The 10,142-nt window shown below is 41.5% G+C and overlaps 1 protein-coding gene across 1 annotated transcript; it reads left to right on the forward strand.

The window, feature by feature from the left end:
• The first annotated feature begins 1,454 nt into the window (after positions 1-1,454).
• LOC123159894 (uncharacterized) lies at positions 1,455-5,570 on the forward strand. Its single transcript, XM_044577702.1, has 2 exons — positions 1,455-1,752; positions 4,307-5,570. The coding sequence occupies exon 2, from the start codon at positions 4,334-4,336 to the stop codon at positions 5,381-5,383; it is 1,050 nt and encodes a 349-aa protein (XP_044433637.1). The 5' UTR covers positions 1,455-1,752; positions 4,307-4,333; the 3' UTR covers positions 5,384-5,570.
• Positions 5,571-10,142: the final 4,572 nt, after the last annotated feature.

A 10,142-nucleotide genomic window follows, 5' to 3' on the forward strand; every position in this document is an offset into this window, starting at 1 on the left:
TGCGGCGGCGTGCTAAATGTTCCCCAGCGCATCGAAGAGGAGTCGCGAATTCGAACCTGAAGCTTTTCCCTACCGAGCTTGGTGATTGAGGCATGGTGGATTCGCAGCTCCGCGGTGAAATCATCATGGAAGAGGATTCTGCAGCGACCAAAACGCCCTCCATTTCGCCCTCTGTTGCGGCAGGTGTTACACTGCTTCTGCCTGTGCCCATCTAATCACCTCCTCCGGGGAGGCGGTCGACCCCGGCAGCATGCAGGCCATCTCGTCCTCCGATGCCTCCACACAAATCCTCACGACTAATTTCCTCAGTGAGTCTCTGCTCCCCGGCCGCCGCATCGACCTCGCCATCCTTGCACTGTGCTCCTCCTCCATCGCCCTCTCCTCCGCCGAAATCTCCCCCTCGCTGATGCGACATCTCAGATCTGGGATTCTATGATGCCCTCTCATCAGCGTGGGAGGGGGACAGAACGGTGGGTGGCGGCGAGGTGTTGGAGACGAGAGGTGGAGACGCGGGGCCTGAGCGCGGCGACGGCGAGCGAAGCGGTGGGGACTGCCGTGGCGGAGCGCGGCGACAGCGGTGGTGGCGGTGGTAGGTGGAGGTGGAGGTGGAGCTCATTTCAAAATCTCCTCGGCATCACCATGACCGGTTACCACCTTTACCTCGCCCTCGGCCACCCAGCGACGCCCGCGTTGGCCGTCTCCCGTCGCAAAAGTCGTCGTGTGTGTCGTCGGCTCATCCTATAGCTTTTAAAATCGTTGGTCACCGGTTGAAACTTTTCAATATAATTGGGACGCGTTTCGTTGCCCGCATATAGGCCAACCAGGCCCGCCCGAGAAGAATCTGGCCTGTTTGGTTGGCTGCGTTTTCTGTTGGGTCTGCATCGCACGAAGTTTAAAGCGCCTTTGGACCTGGCTCGCTGGAAACACTCAGACCTCTGTTGCAAAAAAAATATCTTGCAAAAATTTCTGCAACATGACTCGTGTTACAGAAATTTCATGCAACATGACCTATGTTGCAATGATAAAAGGATGACGCTCAGTCGCTCAATTTGTCAGATCAGTTGCAATTTCTTTTTTAAAACAAGGCCAAAAACTGTAACTGAGCTTTTGCTGCAAAAATAATTATTTTACCATGTTGACCTATGTTGCAAAAAAATTCGAGAGAAAAAAAAATGCAACTTGACCTATGTTGCAAAAATTTCTGTAACATGACCCATGTTGCAGAAATTTTTCACAACACAACCTGTATTGCAATAATAGAGGATGACACTCAGTCAATAAATCTGTCTGATCCTACGGCTCGCGAGGCGGCGGATCCGACGCGTAGAGTTGTCCGATAAAATAATCATTTGAACCAAAGTCTTTACGAGACTCCGGCTCCGAGTCAAACATGATTTTTCTTTCTTTTTGGTGGGGCCATGGGGTCATATAAGGAGTCCGAGAGAAACAAAATCCTTGCAAATTTGGCGTCCCGAAACTGACGAGTTTTCGTTCACCCTAAACGCCACGAAAGGCCACCGAATCGCCTCCTCCCTCTAGAGGTACTGCCCGCTTGCCGCGCCGGCTCCGGCTCCGGCGCCGAGTTCCCCTCACGTCCAAATCTCTAGTCCTGCTCGCCGCCTCTTTTTGACCCAACGCGGCAAGACGAGGTGAGGGATCCGCCGGCCATCCGCCCGGCACAGGGGCAGTCTGCGCGTTGGTCAGGGGAGATTCTCCGATTCACCGTCGCTATCGAATCGCGCCACCCCCGAGGTTCTTCCCATCTCACCCCGCCTTTGTTCATGTGTACATTAGCTACTTCCAGATTTTATCCAGGGCTCTCAGAAAACTACTTAAGAGTAGAGTGCTCTAGCGAATTGGTTGAAGGTCTGTTCTGTCCGATTCAGTCTGTAGCATCCGCTAATTTCCAGCGCTCAGATTGAACTTTCCTGCTTATTTTAATTTGAACTGCGAAAACATCTTATATTTAGGAATTTGAACTGGACGAGGATCCCTGACATATGTCAGGGTGCCATTCGACCGGTGGCATGTGGGCCCACATGTCAGTGGCCCAATGGCACGTGCCATACGTCAGGGAGCTGGATCCTGTAGAACTAGCAAGCTGGCCCATGCATTTGCGTGGCTAGACTTACTATTGGTCTTATTTCTCTACCAGTCTTTTTTCATTTAATTTGATGAGATATTAGCATCATGTAGCACACTTATAGCTTAATTTATTAAATGTCTATCTTTATAAAACATGATTAAATTTTGATACAAATCTATGTTTCTGTGTAAAGTTGTTGGTATCCATCCTGATGTGTGGGAACAAAAGTTCTAGAGAACCAGGGTCTCTAGTTTCCCCTGTTCTACTCCTTGTTATCCCTCCACACTTATGTTTGCACCAATATATATTTAGGATTTTTCACAGAGAAAATTCTAAAAAATTGCCGATTCATATCCAAACCTTTTGATCGGTTCCACCATCCACCTCATTACTGGGCTTGTATCGCAAAAAAAATTTATTAGTACATGTTATATATACAAACATGATAAAACTAATATAAAAATCAAAGTTTCTTTGTGAAGTTGTTTGTATCAATCTTGATGTGTGAGAACAGATGACTGAAACAACCATGTCTCTAGCTTCATCTATTCCACTCCTTCTGACCCCTCTACATTTATTTTTGCATGGTATAATTTTAGGATTTTCACCGAAAATTCTAAAAATTGATGACTATACATCCAAACCTTTAGATTCCACCATCCACCTAATCACTGGGTGTATTGGAATTATTTTATCTTGTTAGTACATGTCATATATATATGATTGCACGTCTTCTTGTTGTCGTAATGTAATTTTCTATATAGCTTTCGGATCTGAACCAACATATCATTGTTGACGATGTTTCAAAACTAAATCGACCTATTATGTAACTGACATGAATGGATCTTCGCACCTTTTTCTTAACCACTATCTGTATCCGTACTTCACCTGTGTCTTATATTTCTAATTTGTAATAAGCGCTTGGCGGAGCTACGCTGGGGCGAAGCCCAGCTGAAAATAGTTAAGGAAGACAGAAAAACTGGGCTAAAGACCAGGTGTTATGTGTAATTTCTGAGCCTGGCCTACCCAACAATTGGCCGTAGCTCCGCCACTGTTTGCAAGTATTTGCCGGTACTGGTAAAATGATGTTTTCAATTTTATTTTCATATTCGCATTGATATGGCATTTTAACTATTGGAGAAGTTAGTAGCCCAAATGTGCATCTCAAGGGAACACCATTGGTATTTGCTGAAAATTATGTGTTTAATGCAAAGCCATATAATTCCATGCCGATCTTGATATTTCTCCTCTTGACCAGTCTCTATTTTCCACGGCCAAAACATGTTTTCCAGCTCCCACATTACCATTGATTATTATTTAAAATGAAATAAAAAGACTGCAGTGAAAGGTGTGTCTTGGTAAACATGATCAAATTCTATAAAAATTTATATTAAGTTATCATTATTGTAGAAGACATCTGAGTGGGAACAACATGTCACTATTGGGCACCAAGTCTAGTTTCCCTACCATGCAAAACCATATAATTTTGAACTAATCTCCAAATTTTCCTCTTTTACTACTTTTCATCCATTGTTGTTTGTGTTTCCACTTATAATTTCTGAGAAACTTTCCACCAAGGATTAAATCTAAGCATTGATATCTCATACATAAACTTTCTGTTCTCTTTTTTGCCCGCCTCATCACTATGAGTGTTTGAATTGTGTTTTCCTGATTGGATAATCATGCCCCCATGGTCTTATTCTAGTTGTCTATATATGTAGCCTGGTCATCCGAGGCAAATAAATTGATAACAGACATTTTCTCATGCTCAATTTTTGGCATAGGTTCTTCTTTTTGTGACTATGCTGTTTTATATCAAATTATATTTTAATCAACTGGCAAGCAGATTGCTCCTTTATTTGAAGTTTTGCTTCCTGAATACTCCGTATATGCTCAATTTTATATTTAAAGACCATTGCTAAATTACGATGAAAACTGATTTGCTAACTTATTTCATTTATTTCAAATTTCATATATAGCACGTCTCTTCTATATCATGCTTCCTTGACGTACCTGCAGTGCTCTGCTTGCTACCGTGTTTTTTTGGGGCGGGTGGCTGTCCTATTTACAGTTTTTTTGTTGTCGCATGACCTATCATTCTATTTACGGCCAGTCTTTGCCTAGTTCTTTTTTTCCCAATTGCCTAGTCTGTATTTGTCGTGTCATACGTACTGTGAGCTAGAATTTCCATTACACTAATCGATTGTTCCTCACCCACAGATATCTGGTAAGAAATTGGGTTTCATCATGGAGCAGGATGCCCTGCTGGCTTCTTCCCAGCAAGCGAAGCTACCCTTGGCTCTGTTTATTTTTGAAAGCAACAAGAAGAAGCAGCTCCTGTTTGACCCCTCCACCAAGAAGATCCGTGGCATAATCAGCGTGGCGTTCGCAGATGCCACCTGCGTGTTCGAAAATGGCGGGTGGCTGCTCATGCTCCAGCACAAGCAACATGGTTTCCAGGAGCAGCAAGAGCAGACCATCTTCCTTGTGCATGCCAGCACCGGCAGGCGGCTGGAGCTGCCGGCGTGCCCTTCTGTCATTGACGGGCTCTTCGTTTTCTACGTCGGCTCCAGTGAGGTGCCTCTGGTTGTCGTGTGCATTGAGACCATCTCCGGGGTCCCAACCGTCTATGTTGCCTGCCCTGGGGACATATACTGGAGCGTCTACAAGAACATTGAGGATGGCTCCCACCTACCGCTGGATCCACACAGACGCATCAAGTGCACCCTCATTATCGATGCCGTCTTGCTCGGGAAGCAGGCCGTCTGCGTCGACTACCATGGGAAGATCCTGATCTTCGACGTCACGGAGATGAGCTGGAGGAGGACCGCTCTTTCAAAGGGGTGGAACGAAAGGGATGCTCACTTCCTTGTGGCATCCAGTGAAGAAGTTGTGCTCATCTCGTGCCGTCGCTTTCGTGGACGGTTCTGCGACTTCAAATTCTTCAAGCTGGATGCTGAAGCACTGGAGTGGTCACCTCTAGATGACACGGAGCTTGATGGTTGCAGCTGGTTTCTGTACAGAGGTCGCTCCATCCTTGCGAGGGAGGAAGGCAAGAGGAAAGTCTACACCTTCTATCCAAGCCAGTGGGGTGGCTCGACACCGATCGACGCCGACAGCTCGAGGAAGAGGAAGGTAGCCCATATGAAGTCATTGTCTTCCAGAGAGAAGTCGGTTACGAATATATTCATGCATGATTTAGAAGACGGCGTCGTCAGGACGGTTCTCCCGGCTTCAATTGTGACTGAGGAACGGCATTGGCTCCGGTCTAGTGTCTTTGGTGGACCATTTCAGTAATCGTATGTAATAAAATATGTTGTCTCAAGTTACATTACTAAACTTGAGTACCAACACAAACTTGCAAATAGGAAGATTTTATTGTTTTGCTTTGGAAAAGCAGGTTCAACAACATTGATTGATGTACAGTTACTCTTATCACAAGTTCACAAAGTCTTGCAAGCTGCAAAATTAAGCAAGGCTGAGACAACCAACACAATAAAGATTACATGAGGCACGCATGCTTCACTAATCCTGTTGCTAGACCAACCACCATTAAATCCTGTATATCATCTCAAGTGGATGCACCCAAAGGCCAGAGACTCCCCTTTCTCTGCACGCTGAAGTGAAGAACCTTGTAGTCATAGATAACCTACAAAAAAGTTGAAAACTTCAATCATGTTTAAAACAGAAATCATCACTACGGCACTTCCAAATTGGATGCAAATGCGGGAAATGAAACCAAACCTTCTGATAAAATCTGTCATTCTATTGGCTATCTTTGTATGTAATTTTCGAAGGTAAAGCGAGAAGGGAGAATACATGAATATCAGCAAAAGGAAAGATGGTCCGGACCTCCACCGCAAATCTTGAAAGTCAACACTGATGGTGCCTTTCTGAAGGAATCAAATTCTGGAGGCTGGGGCTTTGTTATCAGGAACAATTTTAGTATGGTAATAGCAGCTGGAGTCTCATGCCGTTAACACAGCCATCCAGATGGGCTGCCACCGAGTGATTGTGAAAACTGAATCTGTGCAAGTGAAGACAGCGGTGAGCAATGAAGACTATGATCTTTCTGCATTATGAGCTATCTTCAAAGATATTAAGTTTCAACTGAGAGTGGATTTCAATGATGTAACTGTTGTATCTTATCCTTGGACTTGTAATTTAGTTGCACATTGTTTAGCTGCGTATGATGCTAAACTAGGAGTTGCCAAATGCGAGATTTGGCTCGGCCAGTATCCAGACCTTGTAAATGACGATGTTGTTGGCTACTTGTCCAGCCCTTGTACTTAATGGAATGCATCGTGTTCCCTTCAAAAAAAAAAATGGATGCACATATCCACCCAGATTTGGGCCCTAAGCTTTCGGTTCAGCCCAGCTAACTAATTAGGGCCTGTTCGGTTTGCAGGGAGCTCCTAGTCCGCGCCTTAAGCGCCGGCTAGCAGAACCGGCGCCCACGCGGCCTCCAAGTTGGGCCGGCCCAGGAAACGCTTCGTACGCAGAAAACCCCCCAAAAAAGTGGGAGACCTCCTATACGCCGCCCGTGTGCGTCCGAACGTCGCGGCTTCGCTGAAGCGGTGCGCACACGGGCCGGCCCAGTTATCAAGCGGTGAGCAAAAATTCGGAAAAAATAGAAGCGCTCATGCGGTATCGAGCTTCCGACCTCACGGTTGATTGTAGCGAGGCTAGCCAGCCGGGCTAGCGACCTCGAACGACATAATCACAGCGCCACGCTAAAAGTAGAAAGGACAGCGGCAAATCTTCAAACATCTTTACAATATACGTTGAACAATTTTTTGAATACGGTGAAACTTTTTGTAAAAATACACTGAACAAATTTAAAATATACAAATGAACATTTTATAGTATAGATTGAACAATTTCCTAATATACGATGAACAAAATTTAAATACACAACGAACATTTTCTAATATATGTTGAACAATTTAATAATATACAATGAACATTTCTTTAATACATGATGAACATTTCGATAATGCAATGTGAACTATTTCATAATATACGATGCACATTTTCTTAATACGATGAAGATTTTTGTAATATGCGGTGAACTTTTTATATAATACGCAATAAAGAGAAGAAGAACAGAAACAGAAAATAAAAATAAAACGTAAAAGAAAGAAAAATGATAAGAAAAAAGGAACTAAAAAAATCGGAACAAAACAACTGAAAAACAGCCACAAGAGTGAAAACTCTGCAAGCCAAAAACGAAAAAAAAAACCCGAAGAAACAAGGAAACAGCAGCGAAACCAAAATCCGTACAAGGGCCGGCCCAACTGGTGACTCTCTTCAGCGAAGGCTCATCCTTTTGACGCCTGCGGGCGTCAAATAGGATCCCGAACAAAATTTAAATACACAACGAACATTTTCTAATATATGTTGAACAATTTAATAATATACAATGAACATTTCTTTAATACATGATGAACATTTTGATAATGCAATGTGAACTATTTCATAATATACGATGCACATTTTCTTAATACGATGAAGATTTTTGTAATATGCGGTGAACTTTTTATATAATACGCAATAAAGAGAAGAAGAACAGAAACAGAAAATAAAAATAAAACGTAAAAGAAAGAAAAATGATAAGAAAAAAGGAACTAAAAAAATCGGAACAAAACAACTGAAAACCAGCCACAAGAGTGAAAACTCTGCAAGCCAAAAACGAAAAAAAAACCCGAAGAAACAAGGAAACAGCAGCGAAACCAAAATCCGTACAAGGGCCGGCCCAACTGGTGACTCTCTTCAGCGAAGGCTCATCCTTTTGACGCCTGCGGGCATCAAATAGGATCCCGCAAAAAGTGGATACCTCAGGATTCGAAGTCAGCCAGCTCGCTACACGTCCACACCTCGCTAAACACTCGACCTACCGGCCGTGAGTGCTTAGATTCAGCGCGAAACAGGGAAATAACATTGTCATGACGCTATTTGTTGCACATAAAAATCGCATCAATTTTTTGGGAACAAAAAAAATTATGGCTAGAAAAGGTTCATGGATTTTGAAAATAAGTTCATCAATTTTTAAAAAGGTTCATAGAAAATGAAAAAAAAATCATGGATTTTCAACAAAAATCTACAAATTTGAAAAAGGTTCATCTACATGAGAAAAGTTCATTAAATTCGAAAAAAGTTCACTGAATTTGGAAAAAAAGTTCATCAAAATTTGAAAAAAGTTCACTAAGTTAGAAAAAACTTCTTTGAAATTGAAAAAAAGTTCAATGAAAATTGAAAAAAGTTCATTGAAATTGAAAAAAGTTCAGTGAAATTGAAAAAAATTCATCAAATTTGAAAAAAGTTCATTGAAATTGAGAAAAGTTCAGCGGATTTGAAACAAATTCACTGATTTGAAGAAAAGGTTCAAGAATAATAAAAATAAATCATCGAGGCAGGAAGAATAAAAAGACAAACGAAAAACGAAAACGAAAACGATAAAGCAAAAAGGAAGGGAAAAGTAAAAGGATAGATGAAAAGCCATGAAAGCATGCCAGTCAGCACGTCTAGCTGCGTGGCACGGTGGTAGCTGCATGTAAACTCGAACGGGAGGTCTGGAGTTCGATTCCCGTCGGCGATCGCTCCTATTTTTTGCCTCTACCAAACGGAAAGGAAACATGTGAAGAAATAATAGGAATGTAACCAGGAGAAGGAATGGCGAATCTTATTTGGCGCTTTTTTTAGAAGAATTCTATTTGGCGCTTATGCGCCCGCTCGCAAACTGGCGCCTGCAGGGCGCGGCTAGTTGAGCCTGGCCCATCTTCCGGTTTCTTTCTAGAAAAAGCTGATAAAAAGTTAGCGTTGACGCAGCAACCACTCGGACAACAACACGCCTGTGATAGTTTACTTCGTTTTCCTGTTTTTACTAGTAAGCATGCACGTGCAATGCACGTCCTAATTAATATATATACTTAGTCAAAGATATTAAAACTTCTAAATTTCAAATTTTTTGTGAAACAACATAGCTATCTTTTTTTTACATCAAAACAACATAGCTACCTCATTCAAGTGGAAGGAAACATTATAATCATCAATCATATACATATACATTTTTTCTTGGGCGACGTATCTGGTGAAAATCCATGATCAGTGAATATGAAAACTTCTATGTAGAGCATTGGATCGGCAATGATGGTGGCATATCACATGTGGGCATCCTAACCATCCACTTAAGCATGTTTTGGCTAATTTTTTTTAAATAATACATTTTTTTATTAATTTTTATAAATATTACGCTGGGTAAATTTTTTTCAAAAATAATACACCATCGGCCCGCTGCAGGCCGACTGGGCCTAGTCAGCCCACAGCAGGCCGATTGGATTCCAATCGGCCTACAGCTGGCCGACTGGCCCCTGTCGGCCCACTGTGGGCTGATTGGGTCCTGCCGGCCCACTGTGGGCTGACTGGAGCTAATTGGCCCGCTGTGGGCTAATTGTTTCTGCAAAAAAATAGGCATAAAAATATGTGTTTAAAAAAATGTTAATTATGTAATTAAAAAATGTTAAACGTGTATAAAAAAATGTTCTTGATGTATAAAAAAAATGTAAAATATATATGCAAAAATGTTGACATAAAAAGTATGTTTTAAAAAGTGTTAATCATGTATTTAAAAATTGTTAAATATGTGTATAAAAATGTTCCTGTTTATACAAAAAATATAGAATGTGTATGAAAAAAAGTTGGCACCAAAAAATTATGTTGGTGAGTTGGTGACAAAAAATAAATCAAGGTTGTGAAAAAAATATGATTGGTTGCTCTTTTTGTATGGAACTGGAACATTTTTTTCAAACATATTTTTTTGGTGTCAACTTTTTTTCATACACATTCTATATTTTTTTTATAGATAAGGAACATTTTTTATACACACATTTAACAATTTTTAATCATGTATTTGAAAAAATGTCAGCTTTTCAAACATATTTTTCAAACATAATTTTTTGGTATCAACTTTTTTTCATACACATTCTATATTTTTTGTATAAATAAGGAACATTTTTTATACACACATTTAACAATTTTTAAATACATGCTTAACACT

This window comes from Triticum aestivum, chromosome 7B (assembly GCF_018294505.1).
Source record: "Triticum aestivum cultivar Chinese Spring chromosome 7B, IWGSC CS RefSeq v2.1, whole genome shotgun sequence".
Taxonomy (NCBI): Eukaryota; Viridiplantae; Streptophyta; class Magnoliopsida; order Poales; family Poaceae; genus Triticum; species Triticum aestivum.

What these genes read in the sequence shown, in the direction of transcription:
- LOC123159894 (XM_044577702.1), top strand. Translation starts at nt 4,334, where the DNA reads ATGGAGCAGGATGCCCTGCTGGCTTCTTCCCAGCAAGCGAAGCTACCC.